Source organism: Malus domestica, chromosome 07 (assembly GCF_042453785.1).
Source record: "Malus domestica chromosome 07, GDT2T_hap1".
Lineage (NCBI taxonomy): Eukaryota > Viridiplantae > Streptophyta > Magnoliopsida > Rosales > Rosaceae > Malus > Malus domestica.
This window is the reverse complement of record NC_091667.1, coordinates 31,369,344-31,395,950: the sequence shown is the minus strand read 5'-3', so window position 1 is coordinate 31,395,950 and position 26,607 is coordinate 31,369,344. Positions and strand designations below refer to the sequence as shown.

General features: G+C 38.7%; 6 protein-coding genes across 11 annotated transcripts; 5 read left to right on the top strand and 1 right to left on the bottom strand.

Annotated features, from left to right (window-relative positions):
• The first annotated feature begins 1,123 nt into the window (after positions 1–1,123).
• On the top strand, positions 1,124–5,439 carry LOC103439561 (cytochrome P450 714A1-like). The gene is made up of 5 exons (XM_008378120.4): positions 1,124–1,549; positions 3,414–3,640; positions 3,750–3,994; positions 4,130–4,478; positions 4,719–5,439. The coding sequence occupies exons 1-5, from the start codon at positions 1,255–1,257 to the stop codon at positions 5,145–5,147; spliced, it is 1,545 nt and encodes a 514-aa protein (XP_008376342.2). The 5' UTR covers positions 1,124–1,254; the 3' UTR covers positions 5,148–5,439.
• A 1,959-nt stretch (positions 5,440–7,398) lies between these two features.
• Positions 7,399–14,676, top strand: LOC103439559 (uncharacterized). 6 transcript variants are annotated; one of them, XM_008378119.4, is made up of 12 exons: positions 7,399–8,502; positions 8,611–8,702; positions 9,388–9,648; positions 9,813–9,895; positions 11,571–11,787; positions 12,118–12,142; positions 12,244–12,313; positions 12,491–12,536; positions 12,612–12,710; positions 13,042–13,110; positions 13,211–13,376; positions 13,522–14,676. In XM_008378119.4, the coding sequence occupies exons 5-12, from the start codon at positions 11,590–11,592 to the stop codon at positions 14,451–14,453; spliced, it is 1,605 nt and encodes a 534-aa protein (XP_008376341.2). In that variant the 5' UTR covers positions 7,399–8,502; positions 8,611–8,702; positions 9,388–9,648; positions 9,813–9,895; positions 11,571–11,589; the 3' UTR covers positions 14,454–14,676. The 6 variants fall into 6 exon arrangements, with proteins under 6 accessions (XP_008376341.2, XP_008376339.2, XP_070681446.1 ...); XM_008378117.4 differs by having other exon boundaries at positions 13,211–13,382; XM_070825345.1 differs by having other exon boundaries at positions 7,445–8,502; positions 9,377–9,648.
• Positions 14,677–15,094: 418 nt separating this feature from the next.
• On the top strand, positions 15,095–16,607 carry LOC103439558 (GCN5-related N-acetyltransferase 3, chloroplastic). The gene is made up of 4 exons (XM_029105996.2): positions 15,095–15,696; positions 15,780–15,838; positions 16,099–16,155; positions 16,242–16,607. The coding sequence occupies exons 1-4, from the start codon at positions 15,145–15,147 to the stop codon at positions 16,426–16,428; spliced, it is 855 nt and encodes a 284-aa protein (XP_028961829.1). The 5' UTR covers positions 15,095–15,144; the 3' UTR covers positions 16,429–16,607.
• Positions 16,597–18,014, top strand: LOC103439556 (protein SRC2 homolog). The gene is made up of 3 exons (XM_070825343.1): positions 16,597–16,725; positions 16,837–17,299; positions 17,390–18,014. Exons 1-3 carry the CDS (start codon positions 16,720–16,722, stop codon positions 17,956–17,958), a joined length of 1,038 nt encoding a protein of 345 aa, XP_070681444.1. The 5' UTR covers positions 16,597–16,719; the 3' UTR covers positions 17,959–18,014.
• On the bottom strand, positions 17,982–21,491 carry LOC114826139 (uncharacterized). The gene is made up of 6 exons (XM_029105994.2): positions 20,804–21,491; positions 20,000–20,471; positions 19,184–19,523; positions 18,818–18,916; positions 18,610–18,730; positions 17,982–18,413 (listed from the first exon to the last, which is right to left on the bottom strand). Exons 1-6 carry the CDS (start codon positions 21,021–21,023, stop codon positions 18,199–18,201), a joined length of 1,467 nt encoding a protein of 488 aa, XP_028961827.1. The 5' UTR covers positions 21,024–21,491; the 3' UTR covers positions 17,982–18,198.
• Positions 21,263–23,628, top strand: LOC114826140 (uncharacterized). The gene is made up of 6 exons (XM_029105995.2): positions 21,263–21,621; positions 21,691–21,799; positions 21,887–21,978; positions 22,078–22,336; positions 22,838–22,981; positions 23,256–23,628. Exons 1-6 carry the CDS (start codon positions 21,263–21,265, stop codon positions 23,349–23,351), a joined length of 1,059 nt encoding a protein of 352 aa, XP_028961828.1. The 3' UTR covers positions 23,352–23,628.
• The last annotated feature ends 2,979 nt before the right edge of the window (positions 23,629–26,607 follow it).

The following is a 26,607-nucleotide window of genomic DNA, read 5'->3' as shown; positions in this document are numbered from 1 at the left end:
TTATTTAGTATAAATGTCAGTATCTTGCTTATCAAAAATAAGGTTTAGTCAAGTTCGTTATGGTAGCGCGATTCACCATTTGCACTTTTGCACTCAAGTTCGCATAACCCTATTTTATATCAATAATGTACAAGCACGCTACATGTGTGGCGTAGATATTTATTGTGCACAATCTATTTTATACCAATAATACTAGACATATCAAATCTGTTTACCGTATGTATTTGTTTGTTCATTGGTTTTTAGTATAATTGTCAATATCTTGTGGGTGGTGCTATTTGGACACCTACTTTGTTGACAAAAAAAATAAAAATCTGGACACCTACTTTTACCTCCCACACACACCCCTTATTAATTTATGTCATTTGATTTTCTTCAATTCATTTAATCCAACAGCTGAAATTTGAAAAGGGTGTATGAGAGGTAAAAAGTGGTGTGTGGATAGCACCACTCTATCTTGTTTGTTAAAAAGTAAGGTTAAGTCAAGTTGGTTAGAATAACAGGATTCATTATTTGCACTCAAGTTCAAATAAAATAAAGAAGAATTTTGTAGAAATCATTTCCCTAAAGTAATTTACTTTCAAAGTGGATCCAAATTGAATAGCAATGGCTAATTTACAAGTATTTTTAAAATTGTTAAAAGCGCTTATGGTAAAAATATTTTTAATTTTAATATTTAGTAAAAATGCAAGTAAAACCTAGAAAAACACTTAAAGTACTTTCTACAAGAAACACATAACTGATACTTCTTGCATAAAACATCTCAAATGCTTTTGACATCAAAAATCACTTTTAGTCATTTTAAAAATGCTTCCAAATAACACCTAAAACAGTAACAATCGCTCAATGAACAAAAAATTGGTAAATGTTTCATCATTTCTTATGGAAAAATATCGAACTCTTTATATGTATCAAGTCATTCTTCATTGCACAAAAATCAGCATTGGCATGTTTGCAAAAAAATTTATTTTCTGCTTTCAATGAAATATTAATGTAATTTAATTAAGAAATAAATACCTTGTAAGGAGCTAAGCAACTGTGGTTTGTAAGACAATTGGCATATTTTATTTTTCCAAACTACATTTTGAAACCGAATAATATTCATATAAATAAGTACATTTACTCAATAATTCGAAAGAGTCTGAAAAATACGTCTGACAATAGAACATTTCCGCTCGTTCCATGGCCTATATATCATCACTCTAACTAGCTACAAACTGAAACTGAGAGAGAGAGAGAGAGAGAGAGAGAGAGATGGATGTCTATATTGTCTTGAGAATAATTTCTTCCATGGCTGTCGTGGGACTGGTTGGCTTCTACCTCCACCTCTACCGCACTGTTTGGCTAAAGTCCGAGAGAGTCAGAAGGAAGCTCCGACTGCAAGGCATCAAAGGCCCTGCACCTACCTTTCTGTATGGGAATCTTCCCGAGATGCAGAAAATCCAACAACTGCAAGAGTTGAAGACTCCAAACCTGCAGGCTGATTTTATAGCCCATGACTACACCTCCACTCTCTTCCCTTATTTCGAACACTGGAGAAAACAATACGGTATTAATCTTATCCCTTTCTGTTTGTCGTAATTAGTCCCATCCAATGTTTGTTCTTCTTTAAGAATTTATCTGTGGCATGTTATATGTAATATATATATATATATAATTTTTCATACGTAACACAGGCTATAGCTCCTATATATTTCTGTAAATTTCTTTTTTTATTAAACGCGAAAACAGATAATTGATTAGAGAAACAAAATCCGAAAAAAGAAATGGATATAAAGCTAAGAAGGAAATAGAGTTCATATGAATTTGATTCTTGCTGGATATGTTGAATATTTTGGAGATTTAAGGGGCAACTGTCCAGCTAAGAAGGAAATAGAGTTCCTGTACACGCCAGTCGAGTTTGACTATCAAAACTCGGCCATGTTTTAGCCAATTAATCTGAATCCGTGTGCCTTTTAAATTCATGTTTGAATCCCATATAAGTTAAAGTAGATAAAAGTATTGTTGTTTTTTTTTTCGGATAAGAAGCGATAGAGATTTCATTAATATGATCATAACAAGTACAAGTTGATAAATGAGTATGTATTCTGTAATGATTAATTTCTGGATTTGAAGTGAATAACAATGAAGGTAAAAAGAAAACAACTACATCAACGTCTGCAAATCCTTGAGCCAGTTGGTCTATACATTGAATTCATTCTTTTGCATTCATGTTCAAATCTCGTTTCTTGTAAATTAAACCAAATTAAAAATCATTTTTGTTAAATAAAAAAAATTCATGCCAATGTCTCAGGCCCTAGAACTAATGAGTAGAATCCAAGTTGAACAAATATCAAAATTTTAAGGGTGGTGCTTTCATGCTTTCTTTTTACCTTTTACACAATTAATGTTATTTTTTGTTTTTTAATTTTTTTCAAGTTATTTGATTCGACGTTTGAAAATTAAAGGAGGTATGTAAAATGTAAAAAAGAATGTATGGATAGTCGTCCCCAATTTTAAATCATGTTACTTTATAATCATGTTCTCTTTATTATAAATTACAATTAAATATGAGATGTCAAGACAGTGACTACTATTAATAATAATTCAAATTATGAAAAACGATACCACTTTTTAATACAATCTAGAATTTTACTATGTTATGTAATTTATTTAGGATGATTGGAACGTGGGAGGGCCACATCTAATATATAATATTAGATTATAAAATACTAATTCTCAAAATTATCAACCAGAATTGTTGATGTGGCCATGGCTCACAATCTAACAAAAAATAAAAGTATTTTATAAAAGTGTGAAGATTTAGATGAAGGTTTAGAGGATTAAATAATGATTAAATGGTTGTTAACATGGAGAGTCATATCTTAACCGTTGATGATGAAATTGATGAGTTTTCAATTTGGGCAGACAAAAATAAAAAATTTATAGCTGGCCCTATCTCATTCTGTCCCATCATAGAATCAAAATGGACTTCATGAATGTTCTTTGTTAACTTGTTCAATTCCTTTGGTGGTTACAACGGAAGTATCCTCCAAATCATAGGTACTAATATGCTCATGACTTGTTAAGATTGTTTTTAAAATGACTAAAACGCTTTAAAATAATTTGGACAGAAAAAGTTAACATTAAAAGGTTTTTCTATATTATAAGAACACCATTTAGTGTTTTCTATTATGGTAGGTGTTTCTTCGGTAAGCAATTCCAAATTTTTAATAAAATCTTCAACGTGTTTGATGTTTCTAATAATAGTGCTTTCAACAAAAACAATTATAAGCAGAGGTACTTATAAGCATTCTCAAATTGGCCATAATCTGGTGGAACAGTTATTTCGAACGTTGAAAGATGTTCCAAGTTTGGATCTCCTCTAGACATCGATAAGAAAGATTAGTGACACGAAGTATGAAATGTTGCAGGTCTAGTGTACACATATTCAACAGGAATGAGGCAACATTTGTATGTGAACAACCCAGAACTAGTGAAGGAAATGAACCAGTGCATGAGTTTGGATTTAGGCAAGCCTACTTATGTAAGCAAGAGACTTGCACCCATGCTTGGCAATGGAATTGTGAGGTCCAATGGCATTGTTTGGTCACAGCAAAGGAAGATTGTTGCCCCTGAGTTCTTCTCAGACAAAGTCAAGGTAATTAAACTCGCTTCCAAATCAAAATTCGAATGATTTTGTCGCAAATAATTGTTTCATTGCATGATTCATTTGTAAACTGAGACTTACCGTTGATATAATGTGGCAGGGCATGGTGTCGCTGATGCTGGAGTCAGGACAGACATTGCTTAGAAAATGGGAGGACTTAATCGAAGCGCAAGGCAGCGTGACAGCGGAGATTCAGGTGGACGAGGATTTGAGAGATTTCTCTGCTGATGTTATATCAAGAACTTGTTTTGGAAGCTCTTATGTAAAGGGCAAAGAGATTTTCAAAAAGCTTAGAAGTCTTCAAGAAGTAATATCCCAGCAAAACTTCCTCTTTAGTAATTTGGGGTACGAAAACTTTCCATTACTTAACAGTGTATGCTAAACAGCAGACCCGAGCGTAGCCAGGTTGACAGTTTATATTACATTAGAATTTCACTACTCGTAGAATTTTAATTCATAAATGCATGTTTAACAATGCAGTGGATTGAAGAAGCAAAATGAGAAAGGCTTGGAGAGGGAGATAGAAACTTTGATTTGGGAGGCAGTGAAAGAAAGAGAAAGTTCATGTGACCAAAAGGATTTGTTGCAGAAAATACTAGAGGGAGCCATCAATGACCAAACCCTAGGCAATGGTTCATCCAAGCAGTTCATAGTTGACAACTGCAAGAACATATATTTTGCAGGCCATGAATCCACAGCTGTTGCTGCCTCTTGGTGTTTGATGCTGCTTGCATTACATCCTGAGTGGCAAGCCCGAATCAGGACGGAGTTGGCACAAGCTTGCCCGGATGGCCTGCCAGAGTCAAACACCCTCCCTCAGTTGAAAACGGTACAAGCGTTTACTTTGCTCGTTATGTTAGTTAATTAAGTTCGAAATAGAGTAATGTTTTGATGCCATACTATGTTGTCACTGTACATTCAAACAAAATGCTGATAAATCCGCGATCTTGATTGACAGTGTGACAATATAACTAAGGATTGTCTACCCATTCAAACAATATTCCACCTCACTGGTAACTCGTATTTGCAATCTAAAAACATAACATGTTAAGACTGTTTAACCATGCAGATGGCAATGGTGATCCAAGAAGTCCTGCGCCTATACCCGCCGGCTGCATTCGTGTCAAGGGAGGCACTCGAAGACACCCAAGTGGGAAACATGACTTTCCCAAAAGGCGTATGCTTATGGACATTGATCCCAACGCTGCACAGAGACACAGAAACTTGGGGACCAGATGCAAATGAGTTCAAACCAGAGAGGTTCACTGATGGAGTCTCGAAGGCATGCAAGTTTCCCCACGTCTACATCCCATTTGGGTTGGGGCCTAGGACATGTTTGGGCAAAAACCTTGCCATGGTTGAACTAAAGGTTTTGCTATCCCTTGTTATCTCCAAGTTTTCTTTCACTCTATCTCCAAAATATAAGCATTCTCCTGCCTACAAAATGATCGTGGTGCCTGGAAATGGTGTACATATTCTTATTCAGAAAATCTGTTGACTGATTGAAAAATAAGTCAGCTAGGTGTCTCTTGATCGGAATGACAGATTGAAGATAAGAAATGTCATGTTTGCAAAATGTGGGATAGTGGAATGTAGATGTAGGTTTACTTATCTAAAACATTTTTTTCGCTTTGGTAATATCTAATTTGTATGCACGTGTTAAAGTTAGGATTTTTCTGTAATGAAAAATGACTTGTCATGTATACAGTGACAGATGTACATTGAGATCAAGGTGGTCCCTAAACCACCAAGAGCTTGGAAAATATATATATGTAAAGGTATTTCGAGAATCCTTCGACTTTTTGGTATGGATTCATTTTGTGCACACCAAATGTTTGATGTAATTCATGCTATGCATATTTTAGCATCACTCAGCCGATTGCGTTGAGAGCAATTGACAAATTCTCTTGATAGCACTCATCATATTACTTGGACATATATCGACATTTGTTGCCATGTGTGCAACATAGTTCGGGTAACGACAATAAGTCCAAAATTTTCGACGAAATGCCTCAAGGGAATAAAATGCGCACGCTTTGCGTTGTATTTCTATTAAAAAACCCTAAGACCTTCAACATTGGGAGCCCCCAATGTTTGAATCCTGAATATGGTATTGCATATATAAGGAGTTGAAAATTTCTCCCAAGTCCTTGTTTTTCATTCCATTTCACCAGAAATTTTGCAATTCAAGTCGTTAACAACATTTACTTATGAAATCAATCATCAATCTCATAACCAAATAAGTAGTAGGGAAATTAAATTCATATATAACTTGGAGAAGGCTAAATAGCCAAAATGGTCCATGAGATTTGTCCACCATCCATCATTTTGGTCCCCAACATTTCAAATCAATAAAAGTGGTTCCTGAGATTGTCTATTATCCATCATTTTAGTCATTCCATTAAAAACTCCATTAAGTGTTCCGAAGCTCTTGGCCAGAAGTTTGGGCAATTTTCAAAGCTTCGTAACTCAATCGTTTCTTAACCAAATTCGACCCATAATATATCAAAATAAAGATAGGAAAGTGTAGAATACGATTATACCTATTTGGAATCTCAATGGCTGCTGGAGATGGCCGGAAAATAGCCTCAATGTTGACTGGTCTGAGAGAAAACTGGAAAACTCGTTGGAAATTGGGTAAACTTTAAACGTTCATAACTTATTTAATACTCAACGAAATCAAGTGATTCAAAAACGAAAATCATACTTTTCGACGAGATGAAGATAATGTTACCTTTTTAGACAGCTAAATGGTCATGGTTTGGTCGGAAAATGGCTTGAAAGTAGCCACTTAGTTACTCAATCATTTTAGTCCACTGAGTTTGGGCAATTTTCAAAGTTTCGTAACTCAACCGTTTCTTAACCAAATTCGACCCATAATATATAAAAGTGAAGATAGGAAAACAGCTAAATGGCCGTGGTTTGGCCGGAAAACAGCTAAATTCGACCCATAATATATAAATAGCCACTTTTGAGCCGGTTTCCAGCCAAAACACAGCCATTTAGCTATCTAAAAAGTAACATTCTCTTCGTCTCGTCGAGAAGTATGATTTTTATTTTTGAATCACTTGATTTTGTTGAGTATTGAAGAAGTTACGAACGTTTAAAGTTTACCCAGTTTCCGACAAGTTTTCCAATTTTTCCTTGGACCAGTCAATTTTGAGGCTATTTTCCGGTCATCTCCTGCAAACATTGGGCTTCCAAATAGGTATAATCGTATTCTGCACTTTTCTATCTTCATTTTGATACATTATGGGTTGAATTTGGTTAAGAAACGATTGAGTTATGAAGCTTTGAAAATTGCCAAAACTTCCGGCCAAGATCTTCAACACATTTAACGGAGTTTTTAACGGAAAGACTAAAATGATGGATGGTGGACAATCTTAAAGACCATTTTTATTGATTTGAAATGTTAAAGACCAAAATGATGAGTTATCCAAGTCTCAGAGACCATTTTAGCTATTTAGCCCTTGGAGAATTTACGTTATCATTCCAATCAGCAAATAATATACATCCAAATGAAATACGAGAATTTACATCGTCATTCTAGTCTACCGATGCATATGCATCGAAAATAAATTAATACCTTACATACAGATAAGAGGAATTCACTCAAACAAAGTCCTCAAAACACTTTTCTCTAATATACACAATGAGAAATAAAGGAGTTTTTTTTTTTAAGTGTTAATAACATTCTCTTTGTAAAATCGTGAATACATACAAGAGGAAATAGTGAATTACCAACACGTGTATTTTCAAAACTCATTAACACTTAACTAAAATTGATTACCAAACATTCACTATTCTAGTATCCAAACGTCCCTTCTCCCTCACTGCAACATTTCTCCATCCTTCCATCTCCCCGAACCAGCAAGAACTTCCATGTCTCCCATCCCATCTCCTACTCTAACCTTTCGCCATCCATAACGCAACCTATCAGCATCTTCTTTTCCGAGGAATTCATGAAAGAACCATCGGAATACTTGGGGAATCGTTGCCACCTTTCTCCTCTAAACTCTGCTGCTATGGCTACCTTGGGGTAGAAGAGGGTGGATTAAGGGTGGGGCCGCCGACGAAGAGCGATTGGCGAGGAGATGAGGTGGGGTCGCCGGAGGGGAGAGCTTGGAGGAGGAGACGAGGTGGGGTCGGCAGCAAGAGGCTGGAAAAGAAGACGAGAGTAGGTTTGTAGGACGGCAGAGGTTGGAGGAGGTGAGGGTTGGTCAGCCATGTCTGGTGGGATTTATCATTTATGTGAGGAAGAAGAATGTTGTTTGGTTATCAGGTTATGGGAGCAAGTTAGGATGTTTGGGTATCAAAATAGCAGGAGCTTGGAGCAATCAAATGGACAGGTGTAGCATTTCTATTGAGCTTTATAATGGTCAGTAAAAATTGGTTACTGACCTATCAGTAGGGAAGTATTGTCTCAGGAAGAAACTATTGGGGAATTGATGTGACGGCAGTAAAAGTATTGTCCCAAGAAGATTTAGCGACCATTTGCAAAGCGCAGTTGTATCCAAGCTTCTCCACATCCTCATCCTTCACCATGTTTCCTGAATTTCGCAGAGGTCGAAGAAATGGCAGCACCGTCTTCTTTTACTGCAACGGCGACAGTGGCGTCAGATTCCGACCCAGAAGGAGTAGGTCACTGCAACCCATCAAAGTTATGGACTATTGGGGCTCTCTTGATCCTCCCTTCATGCAAAAAAGCGGAGATATTTCCCCAAAAGATCACAACTTTGAGTGCTCCAGCTGCTTGGAAAATCTTCAAAGTCTGCAAGAACATCTCATCAGTCATTTGGATCCAACTATTATGGGGTTTTCATCATTGCTTGCAAATTCGAGACTGAATCTTTGTAAGAAAACCCAACATTTTATATGATTGCCTATCTCTATATCTTTTGGGTTTTTGTTGATTTTCAACATAAACAACTTTATGTAAGTGATGACTTTGGTTTTTGTAGTGAGGGTTGATGATGCAAGAAATCTTCTTGGCCATTTGGGATTGCTTCAGACCACCATAACTGGGTTCCAATTGTTTCAGAAATGGATACTGGTATGCTTGCTTCTGCAGTTATCCTGTTCATTGAAGTGTTTTCTTAACAAATATTTAACATAATTGACTTGTTTTTTAGCTTCATGAATTGTTACCTACTTTTTTCAGTGTGGTATGTGCTATATGAACAAGCCTTATCACATAATTGATTCGTGTTGCGAAAGCATTGAGCACAAGGCATGATCACAAAATAGATATAGAAACTAATGTGCTTTAATCAAGAGCTTCTAAAGGTCCGATAGTGTATTCATTCTAAACTTTAAAGAATGATGTATATTTGGGAAACACATAGGGAGTTGTAAGCAATTGTCAAGTGGTTTGTTCACTGATTTAGTCCAAGATTTTTATAACAGATGGCGCATTATTCAGAAATCATATCTAAAGCTAGATATGTGTTTTAATTTTTTGTTCATTCTTCAAGAGAGTTACTTAGAAATTGCCATAATAGTGAAGATTTGATTTGTAAAGGCTTCTGAGAAATGAATTCAAAATCACACATGGAAATGAAACAAAGTAATCGTTTGTAACTCTTCATTTTATTTTCATTTACATTACTTTTAGAAAAATAAAGCTCTTATTCATTTCAATCACTTTTGTTACCGCACTTTAGAGAAGTGAATTTGAGTTAACCACTAAGTTTTGTTTTTTAACCATGCATTTATTCTCACTATCAGTGTTTTGCCAGATGTAACAATTGCCACTGCACTGGTTCACTATAACGCATTTGTCAGGTCAAGTGCTTCATGCATGGGGTGACCTGTGCTAGTCATTATCCGTTCATATCCAATCAAATCTACCAAGCTTACCTTAAATGACGGGTGGAATTTATTGAGGCGCTTTATAAAATGGCCTTCATAGGGTTTGTTTGAGCAATGAGGATTGACCTTATCGCGGCGGAGGTCTTGTAAATACTTTTGCTGGTCGGTTTCTTGAAGAAAAGCAATTGGTAATTCTCTATTGCTTTTAAATGCAAGTCTTGCATGTTGTCTTCAGTTGTTTTTTGATGGCCGAAGGAGAATCTAAGAACAAAAATTGCAGATCTTGATTGTTCTTAGATAATCTTCCTATGTTTTTGTATATTCACTAATCAATTTTTGCTGTCATGATCAGGATATAAAGGGATTGAGGGTTTACCGGTGGTGAATTGTTTTGAGTAGATCAGTTGCACGGATATCAGATTTACGATAATCGAGGTAAGCTGCTGGTAGGCAAGTCCTGCTAAAAAGGAAGAGTATTTCTGATAATCATACATATATGAGTGAAAGTTTTTTTACTCCTTCCCAAAGGGCTTTGTACCTTGTTGATTCTTTAATTGTTTTTATATCAAGTGGTGTTTTTGTCATAATTGGATAATGGTATTCATCAATTTGTGATATTGATGTGTTAAGGTTTTGTCTATTAGAGAAGATCTGATGCCAAAATGTTGTGATTGGTAAGAATTGATGGATTTTGGAGTAGTATTGGAAGTTCATTGATGTCGAAAATGTTGCGGCTGGTACAAAAAATGATAGATTTGGAGTAGGCTTGGAACCAGTTGTGTTGGAATCAGACCTTCAAGCACACTAGTTTGATATTAAGCTAAACCCAGAGTCATAATATTTTGGCATCTGAACTAAGTTCCAACACCTGATTGCTTATCAGATTGTTAAACAGTTGATGCTCAAAGGGGATAAGTCAAATGGATGGAGGAAATGAAAATTTTGTATACTCTTATTTGGTTATAAATTAGAATGTCTAAGGATTGTAGGGTTCAGCGATGTCCCTAATTCAAATCCAAGTCCAGAAATGGGTTTGAGGGATTTCTAGGTATAAAAGACAGTTAAAAAAATTCCTCATAGAAAAAACAGGTCCATCGAACTAGCAATTTAATGAAGAAACAAACAAAGAAGGTAAAAGCACATGTACTATGTTCAATATGTAGCCTGTCAATGAGTACGTATTTTTCATGTGTCTTCTTTTGTGGAAAATGCCAAATAGATGGTGGTGGTAGTACTTATCAATGCAGAAACAGGTTGCATGTTGTTCTTTTGGAATATATATTCTACTAGAATTGTACTAGAAAATTCACTTAAGTTGCCTTCTTTTAGAAGATTGAATTGCGCATAAGAAATTTAGCTTATGAAAGTAAGACGATTGGGGATTTCTTTTTTTGGTTTGCATTTATTGTAAAACTTGCAATCTCTCAGTTGAGTAATACTTGAATTTGTGTTCTATCACATTGTAAATCTAAGATCAGGTGGCATCAGTTCATTCAAAATTTTCCAATTTTACTTGGTTGATTATAATGCAAATCAATTTTATTTATTTATTTTTAAATTGAGATGAAAGAGGTCGCACTTGGTGCGATGGCAAGTGCCTTCGCCCATGAGCGGTAGGTCTCGGGTTCGAGACTTGGGAGCAGCCTCTCCATAAATGGGGGTAAGGCTAGCCGACATTCACCTCTCCCAGACCCTGCGTAAAACGGGAGCCTTGTGCACTGGGTACGACCTTTTTTTTTTATTTTTAAATTGAGATGAAAAGGGGGCCCAATCTAAAGAAGTTCTGAAAGATGTGATGGTTTCCTGTCTAAGAGCTTGTGAGAAAATATTAAAATCACTTAAGTGAGTTTTCTAGTAAGAAGAGCATCGCTCAACTTGGTATTGTGAGAACCACCCCACAGATGAAGTTTAGGGACAAATATATCTGATGTAACCCTTACTCTTCTACTAAAACTATTTCTTTTTGTGGAATCACTAGGAATTTCATTACCTTTTATTTTCTGGCACTTTTACTTTTCCAAAATTGAATATATTATACATGAATATCTAATAGTCTTCTTGAAATTACCATGCTCCATACCTAATATCTATAACTTGATTTATGGATCAGGAGACTGGTAGTAGTAGCTATGATGTCGGACGGAAATAGACGCAAGAGTGCAAGATTGATGGATGCGGAAAGCAAGGGCAAGAAAATATGTTACACCGAAGAGGATGTGTCTTCTGAAGAAGATAATTCCTGCCAGACACGGAGAAGAAAAAGGGTTCAGATTGGACCAGTCCAAGATCCGGCCGCAAGCAGAAATGAGCATGAACTGAAAACAGAGGTGTGTACTTAATAATGCTGTGAAAACTGGAACAGTTATTGAAAAGGAAGTGGAAATGTTGAAGTGTGTTGACATAATATGTATGTAAATATACCTTATATAGAATAATATATCGGACCACATGACGATTAATTTATTCTTTTGAGTTTTTATTAGTCAAGCATAATTTCTGAGTAATAAAATCTGGCAGGCACTCCACATCTTTTCTACATACTTCATATTTATTTAAGTTAATGTATTTTGAATGTAAGGACATGATTGTTTATTGTGAATTTTGCACTGGGGTCATGTTTTTTAATCTTTTTTTTTTTTTGTGTGCATAAATTGCAGGTTGACAATACACTTGCCGGTGATGGTCTGTATTTTTTTTCTTTAAGATTTAAATTGCAACTTACTATATATATGCTATGAATGAAAAGACTCGGTAATTCATTTTTATTGTATTTAATCAAACAGCTGCCATGCCATCAGAGACTCCTCTACCAGAATCATGGAAGCTTGAACTGCTTCTTAGCTTTCTGCGAAAGTAAACACTGGGTTACGACATCTTTTCTTAATGATTATTTATAGTTAGCCACGCTATAATATTTAATGAAGTGAATAATTTTTTCTTTTGCTCGTATAAGTGATTAGCCTCTTCTTTAGTGAATTCCTCATCAAGAAAGTTAATGCTCTTTATATCTTTCTTCAACTTTAACTACAGGAAAGACTCGTACAATATGTTTGCAAAGCCAGTAAACTCACAAGAGGTTTGCCCTATTTATTTACGGTCTTTCCAAGTGTATATTCTTGTACAGTTGCTAATACATGGTTCAATTTGAAAGGTTAAAGGGTACAGTGATATTATTAAAGAGCCAATGGATTTCGGGACAATTTCAGAAAAACTCAGTGCAGGAAGCTACAGAACACTGGAAGAATTTCAGGTGGTTTTCTACTTGTTTTTCCTTTCAGTAAGGCTCGGAAGAGAGAACTGGTCTTTGAGCTTCTGTTTTTAACTCCTCTCTCCTTTTGAGTTTGCTGAAAATTTTGGGTCAGCATGTGCATAAACATTTGTTTTGACATAAACAGGTCGTCTGGGGTTGGTTCATAAGTTTCCTTATCAAATTTCTATTTTCGTTCTACTTTATGGTTGTAGGATTGAAACAAACTGTGTCCCATCACATTTGTGATTGTAACCTTAATGGCGGATTAAATGTTAATACTGATACACATATCTGGTGCTTTAGTTTTGATGTTCGTTTGGTCAATGTACAGCATGATGTGTATTTGGTGTCAGCCAACGCAATGTCATACAACCCCCCATCCTCCATTTTTAATAGAGAGGTCAGTACATTAAGCACTGTTATCATCAAAGTTGACCAACATCTTATGCTCTTGAAATCTCCATTTTCGCGTTAACTATATTCAATTTACGGCTTTCCAGGCTCGTGATGTAAAAATTATAGCAGATGAGTTGTTTGGTGCACTGAAGAATGACCTTAAAAGCTTTGAAAGTGTGCGTTCCCCAAAAACATCACGAGCTGGTATGAGGAGCAAGAACATCACGAACAGTTCTGCTGATAGGTCAACTAATGGGATGCCTTCAAAGGGTAGGTGTAAGTCCAAACTACGCATGCCCTAAGTTATTTGAAATTTACATTTTGGCTTAAATGATTATACAGGAATAGACTACCCTCATTTCTTATGAGATATTGATCAAAGACTTATTCAGTATTCTGCATTTGCTTGTAACAGCGCAAGGGGTTGCCGAGCAGAAGTTACAAAAAGCCGAAGTTCTTAATCCTCAGATTTCGACTTCAAACTTTCAGCGTAGAGATCTAGATCTTAATGTGGCATTATCTCATAATGGCATCAATAATTCTCAATCTTCAAATATCCTTCCTAGTTCCACCCCAACTCAGTACTGTGGTGCACAAACAAACGTTGGGTGCCATAATGGTCAGTTTATTGGGACTCTGCCCTCAATCAATGCCTCCTTTAACAGCAGCATTGGAACTGATGTTAGTAGGGGTAGGGGTCCCGTTATAACTAATCTGCCTGCTTCAGAACTAAGGAGGCAATTTGAAAAGGTTTATGGTCCGTCGCCATCTTCTTCCAGGTGGCGCTACCCTCGAGGTAATTCAAGTTGGACTCCACCCTTTTGCTCCACACTTGGGCTGAACTCAAATTGTTCGGGAGGTGAACCACGTCAATTTCAACCTATGGGTGGTAGAGGACGCACACCATATGGAACTAATAGTTCCAAGCAGGCAAGCCAAGGTCTGAACCGGTTGAGGCCAGCGGAGATAGGGCCACAACGACCTGTCTTCCAACCATTCCAGCAGCAAGGGCAAGGCCGGAGCACACCAACCTCTGGAAGCCAGGGTCTGTACTGGTTGAGGCCAGCGGAGATAGGGCCACGACGACCTGTCTTCCAACCATTCCAGCGGCAAGGGCAAGGCCGGAGCACACCAACCTCTGGAACCCGCATGAAGCCTATAAATTTGTCAGACGTAGATCAGTGGTTTGGGCATCATCGGAGTGGAGGGGGATCAAACACTGGAGCTCCTCCTGCAAGCTCACAAGGGCTGGGTGCCGCGGAAACAAACATGTTTCCTTTGAACTCTCCGCACTCAGGGGGATCAAACACTGGAGCTCCACCTGCAAGTTCTCAGGGATGTGACTGAACCCGTGGAAATATCGGCAATGAAGGTTGTATGAATATGTTGCGTGAACAAACATGTCAGTGTGCTCGCGGGTCTGTTTTATCGTACCGTTTCCATTTCGTCAGAACATAAGAGTTTGAAGTTATGCTTTGTTGTTTTTTATGAAACTGCTGAGATGAACTCAACTTTTGGCTTTGGTTTTGGTTTTTCCTAGACAATTACAATCCGTCTCCTGTTTGTTGCATGTTGGTTCAGAGTGTTGTAGTTTAAAATGGTTAACATTTGCTTCTGTATCGGAGGTTTTAAGTTCAATTTCTCGTTGAGTTCAATTCCCGCTACTTCTCCTAACTTGTAATGGGCCGAATAAGAAATAGTCACAAATAGTGGCCCAATGGATCCTAACAATCCTTACCCTTAAAATACGACGTGTCCTCGTGCCGTTTCCAGCAAAACCTCACTGCAAATTTGAATATTTTAAGATTCTGAAAATTTGATTAAACCAGATGTGTCCTCATCTGTAAAAAAAAAGCAACGGACTTAGGGGGCCTTTCGTGAATAAGGAGAAATATATAATGTCGATTTTACCCCTGATAAATTGTAAAAAGGCAAGGGCATAATCGACTTATTGGACTCCAGTTGTGCTGTTTCTAATCCATTACGTATACCCATTATCTTCCACCATCGACGCAGAGTAAAAGCAGAGAGAAAGAGAATGGAGGTCAGTGCAGCGGTGGCTACGGCGGCTGCCGCCATATCCGTCAAGAGCATGGAGTTGAAATGGGTGAGCAGCAGAGGCAAAACCCAGATGGAAAAAACTATAAAAACGCCATCAAAGTCCAAATCGCCATTTCCTCTGCAAGCCATGGTCCCAATTTTCATATCCACAAACCCATCTCACGTACATCCATCCGACCTCCGAGACCTCTTCACCGCCTGCAACCTCTCACCCCACCGGTTCCCCAATTACGCCGACGACGGCGGCGTTGAAGCCGTCGACTTGCACAAGCTGCGCATTGCTCTCTCCCACAGCTCAGTCCTGGTCTCGGTCTTCTGCAAGCCAAGTGAATTAATTGGTGATTCATCATCGTTATCCTCTTCCATCGAAACGCAGCAGCAAAAGAGGAAGAAGAAGAAGAAGACGGTTGGTTTTGGGGAGTTGCTTCAGAATGCGGTGACGCCTGTTTCACCATCTAACGGTCAGTTGGTCGGCTTTGGCCGCGCCGTTTCCGATCTCGGACTCACCGCCTCCGTATACGATGTCATGGTATAAATTAACATCATTTTTCCAAGAGAAAATGTTGAAATATGGATGTATTGTATGAAGATGCTTCAGTGTCTGTTTGTCAGGTGATTCCTTCGTTGCGGGAAATGGGAATCGGCAGGATGATTGTTAGAAGAATCATAAGGTGCTTCAGTTTTCTATCGTTCTTGAAAACCGACTTGTCGTAAAGTTTTCAACTTCGTCGTTTCTCTGAATGCCTTCATGATATGTTCATTTAGCTCACATTGTTAAGTAGCACAGGGATTTGCAGACTCGGGCGTAACTGAGTTGGCTACCCAAGTTCCAATTCTCTTCCTGTAGTTTAGATTAGATTAGAATATCGCTCCCATAAGAAAAACGCTAGGATTTTGTGGTGTGTGAAAAGCTTTCCATTACTTGTTGCAGAATACTCACAAGTAGAGACATCTATGACATAGCAGCCCTTTGCTCAGATGATGAGAGGTAACAAATTACACCGATCTCGCTTGAATGCCGAAAAGCCTCAATCTTTTGGTGAAAAAAATATCTGCTGTGAATCTTGATTTCAGGTCATTCTTCAAAGGGTGTGGCTTTGGGGATGACATTTTGGCCTCCACTGCAATGATGTATACAAGGAGTAGTATTTCAACTGATCCTGAAGGCAATGAACAGATGATTAAACGTGCCGGTCGGAAGCTATTGCTAGTTCCACCCCTCTTAAATACCTTAGAACGCAAGAAGACTAGGAAATCATAAAGCCCAGCCTCTATATACCCTTGGCTGAAGCATCGAGATTCGAGACCCAAAACGAACTCCTTTCTTCTTCTGTTTTCCTGAAGGAGGAAGGGAGTAAGCTAGTTTACCTGTAAGCTTTTGATCATGAAAACTTGTGTAAAAAATAGTCTCACTGTTATTATATATTGCCTTCAGAGTCATATTCCCTACAGTATTATGCTGTGCGTTTTGTATTTTAAATCACAGATTCCTGCCCAGCTGTGGTGCAGTTTTGGCAGGGAAAAGAAGTTTGACAAAAGGGGTTAGCCCAAAATGTTGGTAGGGCATAAAAATTATCTCACCTCTAAAGTAAAGTAGCAATTTAGACAGCTTCCCTTCTTTCTCTTCAAGAAAGTTGTCTCTCTCAGCTTCTCTCTTTCCTTCAATTAGCCTGGCATGGGGAAACTCTGGGTTGAAGTGTGCCTGATATCCGCTCGAGGGCTCACGCGTTCCTCTTCGTTATGGAAGCTCCAGTGGTATGCTGTTGGGTGGACTAATCCCAACAACAAATACTGCACCAAGATTGATGCATCTGGAAATGCAAATCCGGTTTGGAGAACCAAGTTTGCTACCTTGGTTGAGGGCTCGGAGGCGGACTTGCAGGATCTGGCGCTGCACATTGATGTGTACAGCAGAGAGCCTATATTCCTTAGGGAAAAGCTTCAGGGGACGGCAACTATTGTCCTGAGAGAGTTTCTGGCTAAGCATAACAAGAACTCTGGGGCTCCAAGGCAAGGAGCTGAAGAAGTCGGGAGCTACCAGTTGCGGAAGAAGAACTCCAACAAACCTCAAGGGTTCATCGATGTTTCAATACGAATTTCCGAGGATATGGAAGCTCGAAGCTCGTACACAGGTTCATAATTTATAGAAAAACTTTGAAAGATCCTTGTATAAATTGGTTTCGAATTTAATGTGATTAGACTTCACTTCTGTTTTTTTATAGGCAGTGAGGGAGGACCTATGGATCACAGCAACACCATCACCTTGGCTACTGGAGACGGGTCTGCACCAGTGATACGACCTGTAGGTCGACAACTAAGGCCAGAAGATCAGTTCCGTATCAACTCCCCATATGCACAACCAATGCCTTTCCCTCCAAACTATTCCAATCCATCTGCATTTGGACCAAGCTACCCACCAGCCAGCGCCACAAGTTACCCGCCAGCAAGAGAACCAAACTACCCTTCAGCAAGCGGACCAAGCTACCCACCAGCAGGCGGGCCAAGCTATCAGCCGCCTAGAGCTCCACCACCGCCTCCCCCACCTTCTAATGTTGGCTACATACCCACTTTTATCCAGAGAACAGATCGAATGCCAGAGACCTACATCAATATGCCATCATCTGGAGCACCGCCTGGTCGCAGAGGAGCAGCTGGTGTTGGAATGGGAATCGGTGCTGGAGCGCTGGCGGCTGGTGCCGTGATCTTTGGTGATGACTTCATGTCAGGATTCGACGTTCCTTCAGGCTTACAAGATGCTAGTCTTACCATATCAATTGATCCTCCTTTCTGACCATGTTTGTAATTAGCATCAGCTTATGAAATGAAAATCTGTTAATTACTTTTTAATTACAGCTATAATCATCCGAACATAAATTTTATGATGAAAAGTAGTACAGCTATTGTGTTATACTTCAATTTACAGGCATTTCCCATTCCGTTGCTGAAAAAAAAATTCACGTCCTAAGAACTTCGCCTGAGCGCATTCCGATGTTAGTTTGCTTGATCAAACCCGTCATTTACGAGACTAGCGTCATACTACAGCTTGTATGTGCTGCTCCTGAGAATCTCCCAAAGCTGTTTGCAGAAACTTCTTAACTATTGAGACAAACTCATGAAATTTCTCTTCATGTGGCAAGTGCCCACAATGCTTGATTACTTCAAGGTAAGACCCGGGTATGGCTTGTGATAGCCTCTTGGCATTCCACGAGGGGACAATCCGGTCAGTATCACCCGTAATTATCAGAACTGCGTTCCAAAGAGAGAATGCTTAGTATCAACACTACATGTTTCCTCTCCAACATTAACGATAACATCGATAAGACAGTCTGGTAGTAGAGCATAAAAGGTCTTGGCTACACTAAAAGTTCATGGCTCAAACACACTAGCCAAAACTAGAATCTGGTTATTTGGCTCGGGGAAAAATATAAGGTTAAACTGTTACCAGGGCATGAGATTTCACAAAGTCTTTTCGACAATGGTGGCTTCGACTTAGATGAAGTGTCTGTGAGCATTGCTGCTGTGTACTCCAGAAGTGCCTTGTCCCAACCCTTAATCCTCAATGGCTGCATGTCATACGAACATCCAGGTGAGCACTATGCTCCCCCGAAACCAAACACAAGAAAGAAGGCAAAACTGTTCAAGATGATAACCTTTGTATAACCTTGTATGACATGTTCGGTGACTTGTTTCGAGTCATACCATGCATTCTTAACACCAGCAACACCAAATTTATCAATAGCCATCCTCACCTGAAGATTGTTTCGTAAGTTACTGTCAGATGTCAAAAAAAGAAAAATACCAGTATATCTTGTCCAGTGACATAACTATACAACCATTGTTACTGAACTAAAAGATTTTTCAAGCCAGAACTTAGAACATCAGGAGAAAACGTTTTCGAGATAATCTTAAACATTTGATCTTTTCCTCTAGTTCGCTGGAACACTCGATCAATTTACAGTAACTGGAAAAATGAAACCAAATGCAATGTAAAAAAATTGAGAGAGGGAGATCCTTACAAGCATTGCAGCAAAGGCAGAGCGTAGAATAGCCAATAAGAATTTCTTGTACAAAGAGTTAAGCATGCCAACCATTCCCTTCACGAGTCGCATTACTGCATCTGAAATAAATTTGGTAAACTTGGACAGAGTCTTGAAAAACTGGATAAATGGATTTCCTTGATTTACAGAATTTGAGGCATCTTCTTCAGTCTGGTTATCTTCTTCCGGTTGATGGCCCTTAGCAACCTTCTCAATAGCCCTTGGGGCAAAAATTGCTGGGGAGATAAGGATTAGAGCAGCAACACGCTCTGGGGATTCAAAATATGAATCAACTGCTACAAGACAACCAGCGGAATGCCTGATTTAAAAATTCAAATCATTGTGATGAAATGATGACAATGATTGAGAAGCTTTACTATCATTCCTAAAACAACTTATATATAGCCCAAAGGCACTATACGAGACTTAACCTCAATGGGAGTACCAAGGAAATGTGAGCAGAACCAGTTTTTTCCTTTCTCAAGACTGATTTATAGGGTGCAGAATTTGCCAGTGTTTTCTTCTCTTCTAGATCAGTGAATATATGGTGCTAGTCATTTTGATTCGGACACAACAATGAAAACGGCCAAGATGACTGGCCACCTGGTCAGCAAATTTATATGTTTCATTGAGGTTTTAATTCAAGTTTATCCAACATCTACTTAGGGTAATCCAAGGTACGAGCTTTCTCCACATATGCATGTTTACAAAAATTGCAATCTCCAGAATAGATAAGTGAAAATCAATGATTCCCTTAGAATAAAAGGCAAATCAAGAGAACGAAAATATACATACCCCACCAGAATCGCCTTCTCAGCTGCCAGAAAATCAATGAAGTACAAGGTAGCAAGCACTGCAAATGCCATGGAATATGGATTCAAAGGTTTGGATTCCCCATTTTCAGAAGCTGAATGCCCAAAAGCGCTTACCCTTGATGTCAATCCAAAGGCTGGTCTATCAAAGGCAAGAACCTTGGAACCAGTAGCCTCTGCCAATGGCTTCATAACTCGACTGAACGAGAAAACTGAGGCACCGAAGCCATGTAACAAAATCATAGGATACCCAACATTCTTAGTCTGGCTAGAGAGAGCCTCGGTCTCATATACCTGTGATTGTGCATTATATACCTTGTGGTGTATCTCCACTCCTCTAAACTCACAAAAACAACTATCCGGGTCAGCTAAAAGTTTCGGATTCTCCAGTTCATCTTCTTCAACCCCAGCTATTCCCCTCCTCTTCTGCTTTGTTTGCACATCCAGCAATTGCTCTGGTCGAGATTTAAAGTCAGAACCCAAAAAAAAAAAAAAAACATACACAAGAGGTAAAGGGAAGTTATTTCCACACACCCCTTTTCTCCTTATGCACGCCTGTGTTTAATTCTAACTTACGCAGAAGGAGAAAATGAGTGCGCGGAAATCATTTCCTAATGTATACTAACAATTAAGAACAAACCCAATAATGCATAAAGCAAAACAAGAGCAAATAATTCCAATGATGAAAAGTTATCCCACTTCCCAATTCCCAACGGCTAATTAACATGATGAGCGGAATAACGAGTATCGATAATAAAACACAGAAAGATAAGGAATTTAGGCTTACCAGAACCGGAGTATTGGGCGCCGCCGGAGCCACTGACGGAAGCAGCAGAAGCGACTGGAAAAGACTTAAGAATTGTGTGGTTTTTGGCATCTGAACCAAATCTTGACGGAAAGCTTAAGCTGATGGTGGTGTTGCCGCCACGAAAGCTTGAAACTTTGCTGCAATTCTTGAGCAAGGCAAAGTCCGGAGGAAGCACCCCCACTCCTGCGCTGCTCCCCATTGGGATTTTGGCGCCTTCAATCTCTACCGCCTCACCTGAACTTTACGTAGTGGCCTTGAATCTGTGAAAAGACTTTTATTTAGGTGTCAATTGTAATATAACTTGCACTTTGGGTGATTCAATGTAAAATTATTAGTTTGTGAGGCAAATTCATAAAACCCAAAACCTTCAGGGGCCATTTCTGCAATTCTTCTTTTTATTAATGTAAGAATTGGAAAGTCTAATTGAAATTCCCGAGGATGACGACGATGGAGGCTCTGGTGTGCCGGAAACTGGGCGACCCGACACAACCCATATCAGACGGAGGTGCGGAGAAAGCGATCGTGGTGGAGAAGAACCACCCAATTCCGGAATTGGGTTCGCCGACATCGGTGAGAGTGAGAGTGAAAGCTACGAGCTTGAACTACGCCAATTATCTGCAGATACTGGGCAAGTACCAGGAGAAGCCGCCCCTCCCTTTCATCCCAGGCTCCGACTACTCCGGGACCGTCGACGCCGTTGGACCCGCCGTATCCAAGTTCAAAGTCGGCGACCCTGTTTGCTCTTTTGCCGCCCTCGGCTCTTTCGCCCAGTTCATCGTCGCCGATCAGAAAGAGCTGTGAGTTCGCTTTGTCCCTCTCTCCTTTCTCTCTATAAATTACTGATGTGGGATTGTTGGGGTTGGAAGGTTTGGAGTGCCGGAGGGGTGTGATCTGGTGGCTGCCGGTGCACTGCCTGTTGCATTTGGGACCTCGCACGTGGCACTTGTTCATAGGGCCAATTTGTCCTCCGGTCAAGTACTGATCTTTCTGATAATCTTTCTGTGTGTATTTTTCTGTGTTTGTTCGTGTTTGATTTATTGTGTTGTGTGTTTGAATCTGTAGGTATTGCTGGTTCTTGGTGCAGCTGGAGGAGTTGGCCTAGCGGCCATACAGATTGGCAAGGTTGTGGGAGCCATTGTTATCGCCGTAGCTAGGTACTTAAACTTGTTTTGATTTGACTGTAATTGGTTGTTAGTTTTGCTTTTGAATGCATTTAGGAAATGGGATTTTGTTGTTGGGTGCTGAATTTGCAGGGGAGCTGAGAAGGTGGAGTATTTGAAGCAGTTGGGGGTTGATCATGTGGTGGACTCGAGCAGCGAAAATGTTATCCAAAGTGTGAAGGATTTCTTGAAATCCCGAAAGCTTAAAGGGGTTGACGTTTTGTATGATCCGGTTGGAGGCAAGCTTACGAAAGAGGCCATGAAGGTTTTGAGTTGGGGAGCCAACATTTTGGTCATAGGCTTTGCAAGTGGAGAGGTCCCTGTCATTCCTGCAAATATTGCGCTTGTTAAGGTACAATTATTGATTGTTTGCAGTCCCAAATATCGCAATTGTTGGCGGATATGAGTAATGCCGGCTTAAGATTCGATGGTTAGATTGTTTGCAGTCCCAAATATCGCAATTGTTGGCGGATATGAGTAATGCCGGCTTAAGATTCGATGGTTAGAGGAACATAAGAGTATTTAGGATTGATTAGTGGATAGGATGTGGAAGTTTTTAAGGACGCCAAAACCTTAGTGAGAATTATAGTTATTTGAAATTGATCACCTGAAACTCTTACTTCCTTTTTCCAAGTAGTGATTGCAGTAACTACCACTTCAATCATATAGCCTTTAGCATCTGTATGTGAAGCGATCATTGCTTGAAATATGTGAGAATAATGTTGGAGAAGGCTGAATGAAAATACGAGTGTATAAAATTGTGTATCTAACTTACGTGGGTCTTACTTATATTTTGTTCCTGAAGTTTTGGTTCAAGAATAATGCACTTATGCTTGTGTATTATTTGCACCAGAACTGGACGGTGCATGGACTTTACTGGGGTAGCTACAAAATACATCGACCAGGTATTCTTGAAGAATCGCTCAAGGAGCTACTGTCCTGGGTGGCAAGAGGGTTGATCAGCATCCACATTTCTCATGCTTATCGCCTGCCCGAGGTTAGGAACTCGTACTCTTTTTTAACCTCTTATCAGAGCTACCAGCTCTGGCTTCTGAGTTTTCAGTACTCTGTGTGAGTAACATTATGATTTGGATGATGGTATGAAGACACATCCTATAGAACTGATCAGATATAAGTGAACGAAATGTAGAATAATTCTTCAAGGAACTCCGTCTAGTATTGTCCATGTGATTAAGTGATTTGTTGCTTTGACTTTAGTTTACTGCAGAGATTGATTATCTGAGCTGTTTTCATTTGCGTGTAAATGACAGGCCAATCTCGCTTTCTCTGCCATCAAAGATAGGAAAGTCATTGGAAAAGTGATGCTTGTTCTCGATGACGAGAGAAGTGCAAGATCAAAGCTTTAACTGGATCAGAATTCATCCGGGATGGCGGAGCCTTGTAATCGTTGGCACTTCATATCCAGAAACTTTCGTAATGTGTTAAGCGTCGTTTACCATTTGATCAGATGATGATAGAAAATCAAATAAAATCTGATGGTTTGGGTCCGTAGTACCAGTTATGTAACCTCTGTGTTTTATTGACCTGCCTCTGTTTGTCTATTTTTGTTCATTTATGAATGCACAATGAAGCCAAGCTTCGAATTTCGTGGATGGCGAATTCAATTCTAAATTCAGTTGCCCATTGTGTGACTTCGCCAAACTCCCTCTCTTATTAGTGTAAAAATATCGATGTATTCAAAAAATAAATAAAAATTGGAGCCAAGGTTTATTTGCGAATGCGAGATCAACTGATAGATGCCGTTCAATTGAGATTACAAAAGTGATATTTCATTGGGTCATCACAAACCAATCTCCTTTTCTCTTTCTCTTAAGCCTTTTGCTAACAAAAAATGATTTATACTTAAAAATGGCAACTGGGAGGAACCTAACAGAGCAAAAGTAAATCCCAGAAGATGAATAAGAACGGAAAAGGCGTTGCTGGGTTGGCCTCCTATGAAATTGGGTAGTATGGAAAGCAAAAGCAGGCTTAAATAATTACCGATGTCATTGAATAATTAAAACAATAATAAATATGAAATTTTATCTCATGTGAAGCTTCCGAAATATTGATATCGTGTTCCATTCGTTAATTTTTTTTCTCAATCAACGTGTTTATAGTTTCAATAGTTAAAATTTTATTCAACAATGGAGTGGAGGGTGAGATGAGTTTTGATAGTTGAAGAAGATAAATAATGGGTTAAAAGTAATTTGGGGTGTATTTAGAAATTTCTTATTTTCTTTAAACCTCATAAGGTCAAAATTATCATTACATAATAGGTTACATAAGCCACTTAATATTAAATTTTAATGTGGGGTGCATTCAAAATTATGTGGGGTGCTAATAAAAAAAGCCTTAAAATAATTGTTTTTTTATGTATGGGAGGGAAAAGAAGGCAAAAAAAGAGGAGGTTTGGGTTCCACCAATGAGAGGTGATGCAAAAAGAGGACATGCTCCTAATTTGTTATGTTTGTTTAGCCAAGACGCCCATGTTCCATGTTACTCTCTTTTTTTGGCCAATGCATTTAGTACTTCTTATTAATTTGTTAAAAGTTTCAAATTTAGGGCACCAATCAAATTGTGCACTTGACATAATAGTTTTTAGGATACATACATTTGTCAAGTGCAACACTTACATTACCCATGTAATTGTGTATTTGTCTAATCAGATGATGTAATGGACCGTTAAAATAGAGAAGGACTTGCACGCATCAAGTTTTCTATTACGCCAGTATTTTAAACTAATATTGTGATCTCATATGTAAAAAGATTTATAGGCAACATTGTGGTATTGACTATTAACTCATAATATCATAGTGATATTCTAAAAGGTGAACGTGAGTCATTCCCCTTTTAAGGGGTGCTAACCTATTCAATGAGTCAACAACGACCCAAATGGTACCCCTTTGGTGGGTCAAATAGGTCATTCTATGAGGACCTGGATCATCTCCGAGGCAAACCCTCGGGATCCTGCTGGATCGAAATCCAACGGCTACAAACAGGGGGTCCCTCTTAAAGCTATAATAATTGTAGCCGTTGGATCGAAATCCAACAGCCCATGTTTGTCGCTCAACAAGATCCCGAGGGTTTGCCTTGGAGAGGATCCAGTTCTATTCTATGAGTCAGGATGGCACTATTTTATGGTCTCCATATTGAGTACGTATTCGTACATTGTCATACCAAATTTTTTTAAGAACAATCTAAATAATGTCCATTCTTTTAGCCCAACTTAGGCCCAAAATTAAACCGAAGAAATGTGCTTTCGGTATTCAGGACCAGATAAGTTGAAATTGCAAAAGCTAAAATACGAAATGCTCATCCACCTCAAATGTCAAATTTTCAGGTTACTTTTCCGCTATTTTCTTTGCAAACTTTTGATGGATCAAACTTAGATGTCGTCGGTAAGATTGAATCGCAGTTTCAATCCTACATTTAACAAACAGAAACAATAATAAATTAAAACTGAGAACACAAACAATTTTACGAGAGAAAAAGTCCTCAACAAGTGAGGAGAAAAGCCTCGTAGCACACAACTCAAGCATCACTGTCCACTAAGGAAAAATGACTTATACAAGACTCAATAAGATAGACATTTACTAGTAGTAAATTACTGCACTTGAAATTATCTCTTGTACTTTTGTTCTTGTAGCACGCAGTCCTTACTTAGCCTTCTTTTGGATGAACACGGTTGACAAACAAAGGAATGCACACAATTTTGCTTCACACGATACGATAATTGTTAGATTTCTAAAACCTCACGAAAATTGCTCTCAAAATCTAGCCCTAGAAAAAAAAAACACACTTTTGCTCTCAACATTCTTAGAATACGCAAAAGTTAATTTCTCACAATATATACTTAGTTATGCAAAAGTTAATTTTCTAAATAAATGCAATGATTTTTACCTTAAGAAATTCACGAAATCAGGTTGAATGATGTTGCCATGTAAATCAAGTCAAACGATAATGTGATTCAAATTCGTTTTTAACGAGAATCAAACATAAAACTTCTCACTTATAACGTAGTACTAAGTGGCCACTTAGATCTAAAACTTAAGGATTCAAAATGAAATCGATGACCTTCACCAAAAATAAATAAAAAATAAAAAATTTGAAAGCTAAACATCTATGACACGTGCCAGCTAAAAAGCTTGCACTTTCACAAACCAATCTCCTTCTCCACCTCCTGCAACCAAGAGAGAGCCGCCGTCAACAAGCTCGTCGTTTTCTGCACCGACCCTTCCCTCGGAAACGTGAATTAAGCCGAGAAAGTCTTCAGTTTCATCAAGGATCCTTTCTTTTTCGTTTACATTGTAATGATCAAGGCGTTTGGCAAAGGGTAGTTTCAGAAGCGCCGTTGAGCTCTTCCGGCGGCTGAGGGAGGACGGATTGTGCCCTGATAATTTCACCAACCCATTTGTTTTTAAAGCCATTGGAAGAGGTTCAGGAAGGTCAAAGGGTTCATGGGTTTGTGCCTTTGTAGTAGAAACTGGTATTGGGTTTGATGCGTATGTGTAACTCGCTCATTGACATGAATGCGTTATTGGGCATGGTTGAGAGTTTCAAGCAGGTGTTTGATGAAATACCTTAGAGAAACAGGCTTTGTTGGAACTTGGAACGTTACGA